This window comes from Pygocentrus nattereri, chromosome 10 (genome assembly GCF_015220715.1).
Source record: "Pygocentrus nattereri isolate fPygNat1 chromosome 10, fPygNat1.pri, whole genome shotgun sequence".
NCBI lineage: Eukaryota > Metazoa > Chordata > Actinopteri > Characiformes > Serrasalmidae > Pygocentrus > Pygocentrus nattereri.
This window is the reverse complement of record NC_051220.1, coordinates 20332178-20352175: the sequence shown is the minus strand read 5'-3', so window position 1 is coordinate 20352175 and position 19998 is coordinate 20332178. Positions and strand designations below refer to the sequence as shown.

Sequence of the window (19998 nt, the reverse complement as noted above, 5' to 3'; positions counted from 1 at the left end):
ACATGATCAGACATTTGAAGACTGAGCAGGTGATTAAACAAGTGGAATCAGATGTGCTCCTTGTTAGAAATGAAAAGTTGAAAGTTGAATGATGACGTAATATATAAAAACAGCCACTTTTATGTGACTGACTTGAATATTCGAGTACATTTTTATTCAATCAAACACTTTAAAGGCTACTTAACGCAGTTGCGTGGAACCACTTGACAACATTTTTGGGAAAATTCATCCTTCATTTTGTTGAGTGTACATTAAAGAGCCCATATCATGGAAAACTCAAGCCTCACTTCTTTGAAATAAAAGAGCTTGAAGTAAACATAATTAAAGGTTCAAGTAACCCATGTATGGAAAATAAGCTGCAAAAAAATAGCCTGTTTTGAATTGGCTGTTTTTTGATATGACAAAAACCAACATGTTTATCCACTTACAGCAGTGTAATCCTGCACATTCATGTTGAAGTTATTAGGGGTGTTTCAGCCTGGACTGCTTTTTTGAATGAGGCACAAAGTTGCACAGGAATTCAGAATAGTGGATATTCAGATGTGTCAGTCTACAAGGCATATTAACAAAACAGCCCGTTCAACTCTAAAGCCAGCAGTATACTTCACACAAATGTTATTTGTTCTGAGACCTGCACCTGGCTGTGATTGGTCCACATGGTGTCACATTGTGGCCTGCGCCACTGCAAAGAGCCTCTAAAAAATTAAATCAAATCAAATCATGTTTATTGTCACATCGCATTTACGCAGGTAGAATGTGAGTGAAAATCTTAGGTGCGTAGCCCCGTTACAGAATTTAAATACAAATATATATATATAAATATCTAAGAAGAAAAAGAAATATATGTGTGTACACTGACTCTGAATATACACAATATACACTAGTACTGCACTATTCCAATGTACAGTTATACAGTAATAAGTTCTGAAATAAAACTATGAAATGTGCTGTTGTACACATTCAGTAGGTGCAGTTAGTTTGAGGTAGATAATAAATGAGATGGAGGTACTCAGGGATAGAACACTGATATAGAAATCTTCCAGATTGTACAGGATATGGATAGAAGATGTACAAGTTGTCGATCTATACACTGTACTCTAGCACAGTGGTGACTGACCCTCCTATCACCAATCTTTCCTATCACAGCCAATCAAGGACTTCTGTATAAGTTCATTAGCTGGAGTAGGTGTGGCAGACTGTGCTGAAACTATGAAAGTAGCTGCCACAGGAAGGTAGATCTCCAGGACCAAGATTGGTGACCACTGCTCTAGTAAGGTCTTTTTAAGTATATTTAAAAGGGTTTTCAATTTCATTTAGCTCTTTCACTGCCGCATGTAAACTACCGGTTTAAAATATGAAGAGAGGTGTGAAAATGCTCATGTAAATATAAATTACAACCTCACGAAAGTTGTGAATATGATAAGATTGCAGGACATGGCTCCTTAAAGGTGCCACAGAATGCATTTAAAAAGTTTTCTGATGTCTTAATAAAAGGGATGTGACTTTGGTTGGGACCCAGATGTGTTTTTACATGCCTATTGCACCCTTTTCATTTGGCCCTACAATGAAATAAGCTTCCCCTCTTTTGTTGGGCTCATGAATAATCTGATAAGCTCTACTCTGATTTGCTGGTTTACAGCGAGACCCCATGGTGGCCGACACAGAAGCAACATGACGAAATAGATGCAGGCAGGAAAACTAAATTAACCTCTGTATAAATAAGATAGGATTTCATACTGTTTAGCTAGCTGTGCTAGCAACTTGGAGCTTGCTAGTAGCTAACGTTACCTATAATAGCTACCTAGTTTCGATCTTGACAACAACACAAAGAAAATGAGGGTGGTTACCTCACTGTGAAGCTTTCAATTTAAGATAATCTGGCTTCAACCATCAAAAAGTGGATAAATCACACAGCATGGCTGCTACTTATGGGCTGCAGTTGGGGTTGTGATGCTAATAAAGTTGTACATGCCCCTCTCGTAAGTGTCAATTGATGAGTAAAGCCTGCTTGATACTGTCCAAGGTGTGAGAAACTGTCTGGAGTGAAAGGTGCAGAACAAACTAAAAACTTCGAATTAAAATTGTCCAGAATCCAGCTAAAGGTGTGGGAGTCGGTGTTGGCTTCCTATTCTCCAGCTTGTTTTGCACAATTTCTACTTCACCTTAAATGGTACTGCAATTACCTTTTCACTCTGTACATTCTGATGCCTGTACAAGCTGTAGCATTTAAAGTGGAATGGAACATTTGATTAAGAAGCTGGAGGATAGGAAGCAAACTTTAGTCTCATTTAAAGATGACCATCAACCATGCCCGTTGATGTTGATGCCAGTTTCAGAGGCTGGGGTGGTACATTTCTGCACATAGTCTGCCATTTTCATTGCTGTAGCTTCATTGTTGTCTCATTCTTTACAGTATATACAAATTTGGGGGGCGTACATATTAATGTGTCAAGACTGTTACATAACAGTTTAAAATTGTGGAACTGGCCTGTTTTACTCCCCTCTTTGCAAAACTGTCCTTATTCAACTATACCAATGTAAATTCTGTTTTTCCTTCTATGGCTCCCTTAAGAATGTTTTTCCTTATACCTATAAAGTTTCCGTTTTGGATAAATTTTGTTTCAATTGCAATGAAATGTAGGGCAGAGCAGATATAAATGCATTGACAGCAATCTGAAAAATCATGTTGTCAGGTGGATAAGAAGAAATCAGGTCCATCATAGGGTATTTGTTATTCTCACATATATAAACAAAGATAATATAGTTAATTCAGCTGAACTGGATTGTATTATACAATATGTATGTCGCAGATTCAAGTGGTTTACCAACATTGCGCAGAAGGCTGTAGGCACCTTTCTTACATCAGTATTTCAGCTGAGCATGAGCCTTCATGTTCTGTGAAGTAGTGACAACATTAATCACGTCTGACATGGTCTCTGGATTCGTGTAAATCCCCCCTCCCCCATTTCCTGCATAGAAACATACACACATATACAACACTACAGTAACAAACTCACTCACAAATACACATTCTGCATCTCTCTCTCTCTCTCTGAGAGAGAGCCTGAAAAACAAATATATCACAGCCTGAAAAACATGCATGAGTGAAAGCTGAGAACTTTCATCTTAATATAATAATAGATGGGGATCTGACCTAATGTACCATTTCATGTTATTCTTAATTAAATGATTATGGTATTGTTTGTCTTACTCTATCTTTAAATGTATGAGTCAAACCCCACCCCCTGAAGAGATGTTCAGTGCTTCCATGACCTATATACTAAAGCACAGAGTGATACACCACAGCCAAACCTCTTTAGGCTAAGCAGTAGCATGAGGAGATCTTGTGAACAGCAGCAATCAATACAAAATAGCAGTAACAGTAATAATCTTGCAATTTTATTTTACTTTATTTTTATCTGCAGTTGTTTGATCTCCTCTTCCTTATTTTACTATTTATAAAATTAATTTGCAAGTGTTGAATTAGAAAAGATTGTATTCATAGTTTTTCAAAACCTTTTTTAAAAGTGGCATTACTGGTATGCTGGTGTTTGAACACTTGAACTTTTTTAACTAACCTTAGAAAATACAAATACCATGATACATGCAATGAAAATTTGGAGTAGGCATTTCAGTCAAAATTTATATTTGAATTTGTAAGAAAAAATATTCAATAATAATCATTTAAGCTAATATTTCTAGCCATTCACATCATAGAAAACAGCATGATGTTTAGAGGTGCTTTCTGTCACAATACAGCTGTGCTTCATGCTATCTGCTGTGCTAATGCTTGTCGTCTGGTGTGCGATAGTCTTCAGGCAGATGCAGTAGTCATTCTCTGCTGATCAAAATGGATGACATGCTAAAACGGCCTTCTGGTGGAGTATAAAGTTCAGACACCTTGTGGCTCTCACATGATAAGGGAGATGAGTTCTCACACGGTAAGAACATTGTTTGCATTGTGTTGTGTTGCATTGCATACAATCATGCAACATAATGAGAAATAAAAAGATATAAGAAAAAAAGCAATTAAAAGCTTGCAGTTATTTGCCCATGATGGATTAATTCCATATGATCAATAAGAGAAGTATTTTTATATTGACTCACACTGAAAATATAAACACAACTAGGTATGTCAGTCATGTCAGTCATGCATTTTATCAGACTAATCAGTTTGAGGTACAAACTATTTTTGCAAATAAATATCACAAGAAATATATTTTATTTGGTTTTACCTATTATATTTGGACAAATGCCTATATGTTGTAATTATTTTTTGCAATTAAAAAAAAGAAAAACAAAGGCTCCTTAGCGATACCGTCACAGCCCAGAAGGTTGGAAACCACACCCTAGACCAACAAACGTTACAGACAGGGTAGCTAGTCATAACTTGCAAATGCAAATGAGTGTCGAAGGTCTGCCATTCAAGTAAAGATAGCATTTGATTACTACAGAGATGTAAGGCTTTAACAATAAGCACAGTTATGCTAGGGAGCTAAGCAGAGGAGTGGATCAAACAATATCGAAAACTGGCTGATGTACTGAGAACAGTTAGCCTGCCACTCTCAATCACATTAAAGCTCCTTCAGGAAAGTGTGGAGCCAAACAACGGCAATACCTTAACCACAAAAACACAGAGCTAAGGAACGCACCCCACTACATATACAAAGGTATAGGTTGTCAAGTTGTTGTGAACATTTCGACCCTTCGTTAATTAGGTTCTCTGAGTGATCCTCTGAACCTCCCCCTGAGGGATGGGCACTGAGTGCTGTTCTTCACACAGAGAGCAGACATCTCACTTCACATTATCAGCACTCACTTCACATTAGCACTCCCCTCTGTCTGTCCATATGCAGCCTCAAACCCAACATGCTAACATGAGGCAGGGGATCCATTAACATGACTCCTCCGCAACCAGGCATGAGGAGAGCATTACATCATGCCGAAAATCTCCATCTTTCATTAAATTATAGATAAGGATTAGGAAAGTTGAAATATAACACCTTAGATTAGAGGTTTGAAAAGCAGCATTCCCAGCATTGTGTTGATTCATTACCAGAAGACACTAATGACATAATGCTACCATCTCTGAGGCAGAGTGCCTTTAACTGCATCAGCATAGTCCAGAAAGTACTGATGCCTTTCGTTGGAAAATTCCAAGAGTACTCCCTACATTTCAAATTGATCTTAATTTTCTGGACAGTAAAATTAGAGCCAGGGCACATTTTTCTTGTATTACATTGTTCTGCACGGATATGAATTAAAGTGGGCCAGTGCATTATTGAGGAATGGTCTTTCACTCGTCTGCCGAGCAGTGAGTGAACGAAGGCCAGTGGCTGTTTCTCACAGAAGCAGAACTGTCAGCTCTCATCCTGGGAATAATATGTCTCCTTTAGAGTATGTGTCCACAGAAGAGAAGGAGCCACCCCACTCTAAGAGTAGAAGATGCACTGAAATGGTAATTGTGGGCTGATGCCAATATCCAATATTTTACATGTACATATCTGCTGATGCTCATGCCTATGCTGATACATAATCATTTTTAAAATATAGATATTGGGAATATATCCACCAGGATTAGCAACATAGAGAAACGTAGTAGTTTAGTAAATTTGTATAGGGTTGCAAATGCAGTTAAATGGATCAAGATGTTTATATATATATATATATATATATATATATATATATATATATATATATATATATATATATATATATATATATATATATATATATTGTGCCAGATTGAAATATTGGTCAAATCTAAACATCTGCCATCCTGATCATTTTTTAAGCAATTATCTGCCAATACCAATAAGATTCCCATGCCATTATTCATCTCTAAAATGGACAGAAAGATTGCACTGAGACCTGATCACTTATACTGATCAAATCTATGCTTTCCCTTATAAATTCCCTTATTAAGTCCCTTATCTTTAACTTTAACCTCAATCAGTTGGACAGTATTATCTTGGAACCGTATCATAAATATGGGCACTGCCCATACTCCTTTCCTGTTCTTGCTACCAATAAAACTGCACAGCACCACCTTGTGGTGGACATAAGGTAGGAATGGGCCTTTAAAATAATAAGATGCCCTAACATTATCTGTTATCACTTCTTCAGCTCCTCAAAATCTGCTCAATTATAATTAATTGAGTTACAATACAACATGCAATACAACAAACACAGGATTAAAACAGACTCATCTTATGCTGTTCATATAAAAATATAACTGCTTTACTCGCGTGAAGCCTAAGGCCAGCTTTGGGCTTTGTCCTTTATTCAGCACCAAACAATACTGCTCTTGTTTTAGCAGCTTATATAAAGCGGATTGATTAAAATATGAGCTTCATCAAACAAAGACGTTCTTCAGAGAACTGGATGGGACAAATCATGGTCCCACTGTATAGCACTGCACACTCAGCTATGATTTATTGATTACACATTGCATGACTAAGCAAAGACCATGTAAGTCCTCTTGGGAGACTGAACAAAAACAGAAAGGACAACAATACACTTCATAATGTGCTTCAAAAGGCCTCAGCCACAAACTCACTGCTTTTCATGTGTTTCTACTACGTTATTAATGAATTCAGCCAGATACCATATGACATCCAGAAGGAACCCTTTTGGTAATGGCCTCAGTAATACCAATATTTGCTTTTTCCTAATTGTCCCTTCACTGCTCACTCAGTCATATGACCATATGAGCTGAATAGATTGTGAATATGAGGCAATAAACATAAACGTCCCCCATTTGCCTCATAAAACCATTTTGCTCTAGTTGTAAACTCTAGAAAGCTTGGCTGAGGCCTAAATGACAAAGACAAGAAGGTCTTTGGTGATAGTGTGATTATGTAGTCATGAAGTCAAAACCTCAAACTATTCAGGGAATCACTCGTGCCATCATAAAGCTGTAGAAATTCCCAAAACACTGATGTGCCAAGAATGTAATGTTACCAATTAATTAATAATACCAGTTAACTGGACGCTTCACAAGCAGGCCTTACCTCCAAATATCATTACATAAACATATAACATCATTACTTGAACACATTTTTTAGAAATGTCATTGGCACAATTATCATACTAATGCTTATGTCAGCTATTTGTACTGCTTTTGTTCTTCCAACTGCACTCAAATGACAGCATCCCTACAATCTTATTTCTTTTAAAGGTATCAAAAAAAAGTATCATTATGTCAAACATATTCATTGTACTTTGACCTACATATTGCAGCATGTATCACCCTGTAAATTCCATGACAACAACATCCAGGCAGTGTATTAAAAGATTGCTTCAGCACTTGCCCACAGGCTTCTATCATGTATTTAAGTTAAGTGATACTTTTTTAATCCCACAAACAGGGAAATTCCACCTCTGCATCCAACCCATCCGTGAAGTGAAACACCACATACACACTAGTGAATACACACACACTAGGGGCAGCGAGCACACTTGCCTGGAGCGGTGGGCAGCCCTATCCACAGCGCCTGGGGAGCAGTTGGGGGTTAGGTGTTTTGCTCAAGGACACCTCAGTCACGGACTATCGGCACTGGGGATCAAACTAGCAACCTTCCGGTCACAGGGCCAGTTCCCGAACCTTCAGCCCATGACTGCCCCCATTTCATATCAACAGTGTTGTCTGTTCTTCAACTAAGTACAGACGCTTCAAATTATTGCCCGTGGTAATTGACCATATGGTACAGACACGACACAAGCTTAGGTTGAAGAATTTTAGGTATTCCTTTGAGCAAAAAATTATCAGGGAGTTCATAGCATCAGCTAGGCTATGCTAATCTGCAGCTCCAGAGGAATGGTCATATTTATGGCTTGCCGCACTATATGCAATATATTATCATAGAATACGGTATTCACACTAGTGAATGAGCCAGTGGGAGTGTTGATTAAAAGCTTCAACACACTGTAGAAACTGTATTTCAGTTTCATAAATAGTTTTACACATAAAGTAATCTCCAATTAAATAACCCTCATGCCTGGAGCAGTGTGATGGAGAATTTGGGGGACTGAAAACAAATCCCCTTCCAAGGGCCAGGAGACATGATGGATTTCAATGGCAAATGTATGAGGCATGGTCTTGTTACAATAGTACACAGGGGACAATAAATGTACATTGCCATAGATGGAGACAAAAGTCATTAATCTCAGGAGGATATAAAGAAGTTCTGTAGTCTGTTTGTGATTCACTTTGTTTCTAATTATGATACAGTCAAAGTCAAACAGAATAGAATAGAATGGAATCTGTTTGACTTAAAAAGAGAACTTGGCTGCCTTTAACTTTCGAGTTCTTCGTAGTTCTAATACTAAGTTGATAGACAAATGATGTTTGTGTTTCATTTTATTCACATATTATTTGAAGTTAAGTAAAGTGAAACTTAACCCAAGTTAACTACATTGTAGAATAGAATAGAATAGAATAGAATAATGCATGGACACAAACATCATGGAATAGAATAGAATAGAATAGAATAGAATAGAATAGAATAGAATAGTGCTGCAGGAGAGGAAAACTGTCCCACACTCTCAGGGGCAAAGCGCAGGGTGATCTATTTATATCTGATTGTTTCTGCTGCGTTGCCAGTAAAGTCAACCTTCAGCTCTTCCCAGACTGCAGACGTTATCTGTGGGAAGCAGCCCATCCACTGCTGTGTGCCGTATTATGAGTGATTACTGACTGCAGGCCTATAAGCATATCAAAAAAGCCTTACAGAAAGCACACAACACCACAGCACTCCAGTGATACTCAGCTGAAGTTTGCCCACCAGGACTGAGAAGTGAGGTTTGAAATAAAGCTTAATATAGAGCGGATTCAGATGACCACATGCAAATACATAGAGGCTCATGCAAAGTCCCTGCCTGGTGACACTAAAAGTGTCTGAGCTCTATAAACAGTATCTTCTTCCTGTCTCATCTTTCACCCAAGTCAATGTACACACACACACACACACACATAGAAACTATAAAAACAACACTTTCTCCATCATAGGCTGATACTATGACAGAGATGACCACTGCAAAAGCTGCCATATAAGGCAGAAATCTCTGCACTCCCATCAAGTCGAATATTTGCAGGATGAGCTGTCCCAATGGAACCCGTCCAGAAAGTAGCCTAAAGGATCCCTGACACTCCACACTCACCCGTAGCGAGTCCCTCGCAGTCTGACATCATGCACAGTGGTGGAAATCTCCCTCAAACAGGTGCTGTACTGGCAGCTCTCCAACACAAGACGCCTACAGTGAACAAACAAGCAGTTCTTTGGGACTGTGACCACCATCAACAGAGCAGAGCCAGCAGAGGACCATGGGATGCTAAGAACGCATATCAGAAGCTGGTGGCCCGCCTGCTATTGGATGATAAATATGTTTACACCCCTCCCTCCTCCCTCTGGAGTGAAATCCATTTAATCTGACTGGGCCTTTTACACCAGTGAGGCACCATGCCAGAATATGAGCACAGCAGCTCCTATTTTAATACCCATTAGATCACTCAGGCCTCCACACGGCCACTGCCGAGTGAGGAGGGGAGTTTATTTTCCCACTGAAAAAAGACCACTGAAGACTGAGAGTGTGCCTATTATTTCTGCTTCTGCTGAGATCTGTTGGATTTCTCTTGGTGAGAAATAAAACCTTTGGTCTCTTGTAAAACTCACATTCTAATCTCTTATAATCAGACACAGACTGTGTAAAGTATTTATGACTTGTCGGTTTTTAGCTGCCTCTTGTATAAACTTACACAAACAAAATAGCCTGCACATTTTAGAAAAGATGGTTCTTTGAGGGTTCTTTAGTGAAGACAATTGTCTAAAGGTTTTTTTGCCTAATGAAAGTGTTCTTCAGACTGCAGATGCCAAGCCTATATCGATTTCATGGGTCTAAATAGAACCATTGCCTTTACTAAAGAACCCTTGAAGAACCATCTTTTTTAAGTGTTTAGGCTAGTTTTAGGCTACCAAGAAAGAAAGAAGAGTAATTACAGATGCAGGTCACATTTGTGGAAAATAAATAGATTTGAAATGTATTTTTTTATATAATGATACAAACCAATATCTACATAAAATGAAAATGTGATTTTGTATGGTAGAACTAACAACAACCAATATTTCTACCCAGGTGCTTTATTCAAACTGTTTATGTTCAAAATGTAAAACATCCACCAGATGGCGCCATTGCAACAGTTCTCAAAGAAAGGCTACTTCTTTTCAGAGATGAAGTGATTCAAACCTGCTCTGTTAGACTGAGGGAGACTTCATCATGTCTCAGTTTAGTCCCAGAAAAGATCAAATAAAAGCATTACAGGATGTATGTAATGTTTGTAAAAAGCACACCACTGCCTATGCGCCCTGCTGCTGGATCCTGGTGGTGTCCAAAAGTCAGTAATGGTATGTTATATTTTCCTGATGGGTTAATATCACAGTGTGAAAAGGATTCTAAAGTTTTTTTATGGAGCCCTGCTGATGACATCCTGTGTAAATTAAAGTAATGCATGGCCATGCCTTATTAATGTGTGGGAACGAGATCCTAATGTGTAGCCACGACTGAGTAAGGCATGGGAATGAGATGACTAAGTCGCGGCCATGACTTAGTAAGGCATGGGAACAAGATCACAGCTTACTAAGTCGTGGCCATACATTAGGATCTTGTTCCCGTGCCTTACAACGTGATGGCCACGCATTAGGAACTCATTCCCACGCTTAACTAAGTCGTGGCCATGACTTAATCATCTCATTCCCACACCTTACTAAGTTGTGGGCACACATTGTTTTTATTTATACACGATGTCACCAGTGGGGCTCTGTAGATTTTAGAACCAATGATGGTTTCTTATGAGATTTAAAGGTGTCCTATTTGAAGGATACCTTAGATTTCGGTTCAAATTCCCATTAGAATGTAGGGCATCCTGCAGTCTTATACTGTTGCTTCATCTGCCTTGACCAGCCCTGCTGACAAAAATATGTTTTCCTGCCCACTTTTGTATGGTGATGTGATTAAACCTCAGAAGAGGTTTAGAGTAGAGGTCTGCATTATTTCCGGACCAACCAGGAAATCTTACAGCAAGAGGCTATTTTTCAACGTCACATGGGAGTGAGTGGTTAACCAGTCCAGTGCAGGCAGGAGTGGGATCGCAAATTAATGAATAGCTAAATAAGATCCTGATCACTTAATAATTTGCGTATACTGTATACGTAACAAATAACAGTGAAATAACACATTTTATAAACTCAAAGTCACCAACAAGTTTTAAACTAGTTTTAAACTAGTTCTTCATAAAAGCAACCAATCATGCAAATGATATACATGTACAGGCTACAGGAACAGCTGAGCCTTCAGTCAGTCACATGGCTACAGCTGTGGAAAGGGCTCTGAGTAAAGACGAATACTTGAGAATAAACATGACTAAAGGTAAGTAGGACCAACAGTAGTCATATTCAATCTTGACTAATGTAGCTAAAAACCAGCTATTTGGGACTGCGGGAGCGGGACTAAAAAATCAGTCCTGCACAGACCTCTAGTTTGAGTGGATGATAGTTACACCTCAAATAAAGATCATGGAAAAACAAGCATTTTGTCTTTTAATTTATTATGAATCTGGTACATAAAATGACCTGCGACATAGTCTAACAATGGAAAGAACATACATTTTGATTTGGTCTGTCACAATTACACAATCACCTGAACACAATTATTTAAGCTTGCCATAATTATTTTCCACAGTTGTTAACTTTTACACTTTCATATCACAACAAAGGAAAAGTGAATTGGGTGCACTTTCTTTTGTTGGGTTCAGACAAAATAACAAACATAAAAGAAACCCAGATAGCAAGCATACATCAACCCACAGGATCATTAAGGAATACAGGGGGTTTGGGGGTGAAGGACCCTCTAATTAAACTCTTAGACCCTCTGTATATCCCAAAATCAAAATTCTGGGGAGTCCCTGAAAATATTATTGAAATATTATGAAGTTATGCTGACAAATAGACACTGAAATTCAAGTTCAGGGAAAGCTTATTGTTTAGTTGCTTCATCTACAATCAGCAAGCTTCTGTCTTTGGTATTCTTAGCTAACTAGAGCTGTAGCGCTGTTCTGCCTCGTGCCATAGCATATTTGTAAATCTGAAAACTTGCATAATTTCCTGACATTCCCAACTAAATGGAATCGTTACTCATTTCTCATACCAGTGACAAAAGAGGGGTAAAATCTTACTTAATGAGTGGATTAGCACATTATCAAACTAGTAAAGGGCATTTCCAAAACATGAATTGTTAAACCAAACATTTTGTTGCCATAGAAGCTAGTATAAGTAAGTCAGCAAGTTAGCTAGCATAAGTAAGCAAGAGTACGCTAGCAAGCCAGTGTTAGAGTAGCCAGCCAACAACTTCCCAAATACCAGGGGGTATTTCACACACTGTCAATAAGGTCTGCACCCTGCTGACTGTATGCCACTGCTGGTCCACCCTCGGACCACCCAGATTATTGTCCTGCACATTTTAAAAGCACATACCACACTTTTCTTTTGAAAAGTAAACTAAGACAAATATTGTAAACAATTAAGAAAAAAATTATGCCAAGTGCACCACTGGTGGTGGTGCGCCACTAACTTTGCTGTTAATAGGCCCACAGTGGTCCACTGTCCTCTAGTATCTGGGTGCAGCAACACCTTTAGGGGTCAACAGTGAGTAATATTTGTTTATTTGAGTTTTTACCTTAACTGTTGTCAGTTGGGAGCTACTAAGTATTGGCAGCTAGGAAGTACGACAACTAATCAGTTGATTTGGACGCTTTAGGCTTGTAGTTTATAGTTGCATACAGTGACCAAAAAGGCAATTAAAATGTTAATTGTAATTATTTCTATGGCATGTGTTTATCGGGTATAATTTAACAAATTTTATTGTGACAGGTCCAATTTTGATTTCAGGTTGACTTTAATTAGATTTTAAATTCCTAGGCCTTTTGCAGGGCATGGAAAAGTATATATAGTATCCTTTTATAACCTATTGTTTTAAAACAGAACAATAAAATAAGAAAGCCTGGCAATGAGACGGGGTGTGAGGTGTCAATACAGCTTAGAAAATATCATTTCAATGGATTATACTACAGTTAGGTTTCCTGAGCAAAGATACTCAGATACTTTTGCAGGGTATAACCCAGCTGTTAGCAACATTTATTTTGTTTACATAGGTTTTTTTTTTTACATAGGTTTTATTAGCTGTGCAGCCAAGATCATTTTAATGTGTTTGCTTATATTGCCTATATGTGCTCTGTGAATGGTAGGTTTGAAGTGGGTTGCTTTACAATGGAGTATGGTCTTTTTCAGGTCTTTGCCTCTGTATGTTCTCCAGGCGTTAAATAGAATCAGGTTAATCAAAATTCAGTCTTGACCAGTTTTTAAGAGAGAACTAGGCCTATTTGTCAAGCTGTGGTAGATTGTTCAAATGGTTTTGTAGTATATATTGCCTTTGCTTTGGTCCCTGACTCAGCGGGACAGCCTGTAAGAAGTCTGTGTGCAATTGGAGTGATTCACAGGGCTCTCAGGCCTGTGGACTTGGCTCTCTCCCCAGGCTCTGCAGGACCCCCACAGACCCTCTGGGACCCCTACCTCCATGGCTCACTTTGATCCTCAGCCCCTGTTTGCAGGAGAGCTCACAGAGGAACTCACTTTCTCCAAACGTAACCTCTCTCCAACCTCTCACTAGTGACCCACCCCCACTCCCGCCCAAACAGCCCCACTGAGTTTAGCCCAGGCTGCGCTGTTTTCTGTGTGCAATCACTGAAAATTACTTTCACTCCCTAATACACTCCCAAAACACACAAGACCAGTGCCTATTTTCACAAATTGATCATAAAACGTTTAACACCCCAGCTGGTCTTAGCTTGATGGGCTTCATGTTGCCAACAGGGACTTGGACCAGCCAACTTTCATTCCATATAGGTCTGACCACAATGACTCATTAGTGCACGTGGTAGTCAAGGCATGTAAAATGCAAAATTTCCATTTAATTGGCATTCTTGAAAGGATCTGCCAGGCCTAATGGTGTGGGCTAATGAACTCGTAATGGTGACGTGCTTAACAGCCTCCTGAATGATTCCTTAACTGTTTTATGGCCATTGAGACAGACTGCTAATTACAGTATAGACTTCAGTTTTAGTGGCGGTATCTCCGGTTTCTGTGTTAATAGTGATAATGAGATTGCTGTACGCATTTAGGATGTCTGATCTCAGTTGTCCACAAGCCACACAAATAAGTAACAATTTAGAAGATGTTTGATGTGGCACATACAGTAAATAGGTGGGGCGGACTGTTTCACTGTAGCACTTCACATTTGGAACATCTGGATTGACTTAGTCTTGTCAAAAACACCATAGTCAATGCTGAGCTTGTTTTTTTGTTTTATTTGACTGTAGTCCCCTTTCTGGGCTCTGTGTAGGTCATTGTTGTCCAAATGCACCACCTAGTCTGTTAGAAATAAAGGTTCTGTGTACTTTTTTTATTCATCAAGGCACAAACAATGTAAATGTACCTTCAAAAGTACAACAGTGGTCTCTAGGTCCAATTTTGCACCTTAAGTAAGCTTTTCTTAGTGGAAAAGTATACATAGTATCTTTTTATAACCTGTTTTAAAACAGAAGAATAAAATAAAAGGGGTGTGTGGAGTCGACTCTTCTTAGAGTATATAATTCCAATGGATTATAGTACTGTTATATTTTCTGACCAAAGATACTCAGATGTACCCTTGAGGGTACCGCACCAGAGACAAGGGGTACAGCCCCCCGTGACAATTTCATACTTTTTTTCTGTATTTGAAACATTACAAATCTGAAACATCATTAGCAGATGGAATTTAGCTAGTCACTAACTCGAGCCCCTGGCAAAATAAACTATAACCCACATATGTGAATTGGTAATAGAGGCTGCCCAAATTCTTATCCAAATCTCTAGAGCAGATTATTGTGTCTCCCTACTGGCCAGTCTACCAACATATGCTGCTACTCCACAAATACATCTCTACATCCAGAACTTGTCTGCTCTCCTGATCTATAATTAGGACTGAAAAATTCATTGTTTTTGCATCAAAAGCAGTTTGAAATAACTGCAGTTTGAATTAGACTCTATATTACCAACAAGTTTTAAGTTGGAAAAATTTGTCTAATAATAAAGAGGCATATAGAAAACAATACTGGTCAAGAAAATCGCAATTGGATATTTTTTCTAAATTGTTCAGTCCTATCTATAATCTCACTCAACTGTCTTCCTGTAAGGATCTAATACAAAATTTGGGCCTCACTTTCCAAGCCTCAAAGAGCTCATCGCCATGCTACCTCCAGACCATTGTTCAATTCAGTGTAGTAACTCAAATCCTCTATTTCAGGATGCTGGACAAATCCATGCTTAAGATCTAAACATGCTTGTGAGGCATAAGCTTGCTGTTTTATTGTCCTCAGCCATTGGTGCATATGAGCTTTCCTGTCAGCCCTGAATTCAATCATGCATAGCTTGATCTGTACCTGCTGCATCTTTAGCATATGGTCGATTACAACAGATGATAATTTCATACATTTCTCTCTTACTTTGTTAGCTCATTGACTCAAAACACACTTATAATAGAAGATAATGTGCAGGTTTTGAAGTAGCTTTCCATTGCCTCCTATTATAAATATGACTTGAGTCAACAGATTTCCTGTTCTTTTACTAAACGATTCTACACAAATTTGAAGCTATTAAAGTTGATGCTTTTCTTTTCACCACAGATGTACGTGGGTAAATTAGTTGCTATAGCTTTTTTCTGACAGTCCGTTGAATTATCTCACAAACAGTCCATGTGCTCCACAGAACTTCTGCTCTCTGTATGCTTTTTCTTTATTGTATAATTTTGATTAACCTCTACAGACAGTTGTGAAAATCCCAGGAGATCAGCAGTTGTAGAAATTCTCAAACCAGCCTGTCTGGCACCAGCAGTCATTCCATGGTCAAAATACAGAAAAAATAAAATGCCAAAAGAATGATATATGGATATCTTAAAAGGAATAACTAACCCAGAGAATTCCACAGTTACTAAAATCTCTTTTTATATTTCTTATAAATTTAACAGCTTCATATTTTGCATAAAGGATTGGGTCAGTGGCGCCATGAACATTAAAAGATTTTAAAATTGAAATTAAAAATTGCTATATTTGTACTTTGTACACACAATGTGATTTTGAAGCTTCAGGTTTAGTGGACTATATCTTAGAAATGCTCAGATTTGAATAATTTGGTCAGCAGCATTAAGGTCAGCAGTGTTACAACTTTACTGATGTTGTTCAATAAGTCAAGCCATGTGGTCTTTATTGCCATTCCTCATTATAGCTTATGTACATTAGAACATAATATCATTCTTCAGACCCCATGGTGCAACACACAACAGCAGACAAAGGAATGAGTGTACGGAGTGCAGATACACAACAATGTGAGACGAGTTAAAAAAATACAACAAAATACAGCATGGACTGGCATCAAAGCAGCATGTGTGTGCAAACACTGTCAACCATAAACTGTACAGAAAGAGGTCTCAAAAAGGGGTGCATGATCAGTCTATAATGGGTATTGGAAATTATTTTGATTAATCCAGGTGGATTCAGTGCATTCAGTAATCAGAACCTGTTGCACAGTCTGGAGGTGGTGGAATGACTGCTCTGGTACCTTCTGCCAGGTGGTCTATAAGAGGGGTGGGAGGGGTTGTCCATAAGAGAGTCCATACGAGGGGTGGGAGTGGTGGTCCACAATGCTGGAAGCCTTGCGGAATGCAGTGCTAGGTAGGAGGTGTCGATGATGGGTAAAGACACCTTGATGATCTTCTCAGCTGTCCTCATGATCTGCTGTTGGCTCCTTTGGTTGATGGACAATGCAGTTCCCATATCAGACAGTGAGGCTGGTCAGGACACTCTCTATAGTCTCCTTGTAGAATGTAAGGATGGAAGGGGTGATAAATATCACAGACTGCATTACACTCTTGCACTGCTTATCAGCATTTGTAGCCCATTTGCCACTGCAATGGCAGAATGACCCATCCATCCATCCATCCATTATCTTCCGCTTGTCCGGGGTTCGGGTCGCGGGGGCAGCATCCTAAGCAATGAAGCCCAGACCTCCCTTTCCCCAGCCACTTCCTCCAGCTCTCCAAGGGGGATTCCGAGGCGCTCCCAGGCCAGCTGGGCGATATAGTCGCGCCAGCGTGTCCTGGGTCTTCCCCGGGGTCTCCTCCCAGGTGGACTCGCCTGTGACACCTCCCGAGGGAGGCGTCCAGGAGGCATCCTAACCAGATGCCCGAACCACCTCAGCTGGCTCCTCTCGACGTGAAGAAGCAGCGGCTCTACTCCGAGTCCCTCCCGGATGACTGAACTTCTCACCCTATCTCTAAGGGAGAGTCCAGACACCCTGCGGAGGAAACTCATTTCGGCCGCTTGTATTCGCGATCTTATTCTTTCGGTCATTACCCAAAGCTCATGACCATAGGTGAGGGTGGGAACGTAGATCGACCGGTAAATCGAGAGCCTTGCCTTATGGCTCAGCTCTTTCTTTACCACAACAGACCGGTAAAGAGCCCGCATCACTGCTGACCCAGCACCAATCCGCCTGTCAATCTCCCGCTCCCTTGTACCATCACTCGTGAACAAGACCCCGAGATACTTGAACTCCTCCACTTGAGGCAAGAGCCTATCCCCGACCCAGAGAGGGCTCTCCACCCTTTTCCGCCTGAGAACCATGGTCTCGGATTTAGAGGTACTGATTCTCATCCCAGCCGCTTCACACTCGGCTGCAAACCCCTACACAGGAAATGTGCTATTGTTTGTGGTAATTGATTATATATTAGGTAAAAAAACAGTTGAATATTCATTTAACCCCATTTAAAATCCCAGCCTCCTCACATACTACGGCTTATTATTCAGTGACTACAGGGACCTCAGTGCAAACTGGCTAAGCTAGAAATAGTTTATAGAAATGTGTAATAAAACTTTGGGCCTGCCAGTGGGACCTGACCAATTAAGGGGTTAAAATGTACTGCCTACCTATTCCCATGCTATGTTAGATGTACATAAAGCTATACTGCTGCTTGTACTACTACACTTTGAAATGTTTTAGTCTTTTATCCTACACTCATAATCAATCAAATCATGCCTTATGAATTCTTTCAGATGCTTTATCTTCTAATACACGAATGTTTTTATAAGAGCTTTGGATAAGATTGCCTGCCAAATGACAGAAAAGTAAGTGTAGATGACCTGATTGAAATGTGAACTGGATTACATTTGCATGAAATGAGACATGCCAATAAAGTCATCACCCTAAATCAAAATGCCCAGCAAGCAGCTCATTTAAAGGTACAAGAAAACCCTCCCTGCAGCGCAGTAAGCCTGTCAAGCCTGCTGAGAGGCAGCTGTAAACCAATCACGAGGTTACCAGACTTTTGGAAACAAAAGGCTGAGCAAGCTTTGATTTTTCCAGCAGCTACTGCCACAGGGCCAGACTTTCAGCTTTCTAGACTCTTCTCCCCTCCCCCAGTCTCCGGTCCACAGGCCACCTCTGCCTGCCCCGTCCAGCCCTGGGGCAGAAGCTAGGGCCAGCCAGACGGAAGATGATTTACAGAAGCTGTGTGTCAAGCCATGGCGCTGGAATGAAGTCCTGGTGGACCCACCATGATGAATGAGCAGGGTTGTTTTAGGTGGGGGGGGGGGGCAGGGGTTACCTTCAAACAAAAAAGCTGATCCATGAATAAACTCTGATGTGGAGGCAGTGTGCTCAGGGATCACAAGACTTTAATTTAAGATTCTGGATGTCTCTTAAACCCTAAAACTACAAGGGCCTGCAAGTGCACCCACACTCCAGGTGACCTATTCATGCTCCACTTACAAACGTGTCTAAATGCCTAAATTTCCAATACATTATTAAAAGCGAAAACCAGTGACTGTTCAAAGTTTCTGCATGAATCAATGGTTAAGATTTCAATGTAGTCATTCAGAGTGTTTTGTGCTGAAGAGCTCATTCTAGAGAAACCAAGTCATTGATAGTGACAAGAACCAGAAATTTGAAGGGTTTAATGCTGTTATGTGAAATATGTACAGACATGCTGTCGTTACCTGAGACATTGTTTTTTTAACATAGTTTTGCGAAGGTGGCTTTGGGTCATAAATAAAATGGCTTATATTTGCACTGTAGACAATGACTCATTTCCCTTAAAAACACTGAGTGATTTTGTTTACATTTTAACGTTCGAATGATTTGTTGAGAATAGGTGGAATTCCCCTTTAATTTCCAATAATGTGCTTTTTCTATGTGCGTGAAAGAGATAATAATGTTAGGATAAATCAGACATAGTTATTTTTGTCAGGCAACCAAGCAAATGTTAACATGGTGGCTATGCTGTTGGCAGTATTTTCAGTTAGCTAAAACAGTTGAGCTTGGTAGCATAGCATTTTCAAACTGTAAACTCAATGTCGAACTTTAGCGATTCTGTATGTCAATTCTTTTACATAGATTTTTTGCTGTAATTGAGCTACAATTCCTCATCAGGCTAAAATGGGTTTTTTGTCAATGTTCTGTAAATCTCAGCCACCTTGCAGCAGAAAGAATGCATTTGAGGAGCATTAACTGATCAATTCCTTGGTCTCATAACTATATGACTTACAATTAGCCTCATTTTATGTATTACTACAATTAGCTTCATAATCACACAATGATTTATTGTGTATGAAATAATAAGTCTTAAGATTAATGGCTAAATAATAAGCCTCGAGGCGTTAAAGCACATTAATCCACAGCTTTACTGTGAAAGAGGCTAACAGTGAAGACATAGCATTAGCATTGCTGTTAGCACATGCAACAATTACTATTACACTCTGAAAAGTTTCTTCATGCTAAGTAACACTTGCACTTGATCAAGCTAGGACAACAATCTTATCACTGAATACTTAAATGTTTTTTGTCAAGTAAAAGACAG

At 39.4% G+C, this 19998-nt stretch overlaps 1 protein-coding gene across 1 annotated transcript in view; it reads right to left on the bottom strand.

Annotated features, from left to right (window-relative positions):
* The window catches only part of eml1 (EMAP like 1), an 87079-nt gene extending 77772 nt beyond the window's left edge, over positions 1 to 9307 (bottom strand). The window contains exon 1 of the mRNA XM_017694398.1: positions 9163 to 9307. Within this exon, the coding sequence (XP_017549887.1) occupies positions 9163 to 9193 (31 nt within the window). The 5' untranslated portion in view covers positions 9194 to 9307. The remainder of the gene's footprint in view (positions 1 to 9162) is intronic.
* Between the last annotated feature and the right edge of the window lie 10691 nt (positions 9308 to 19998).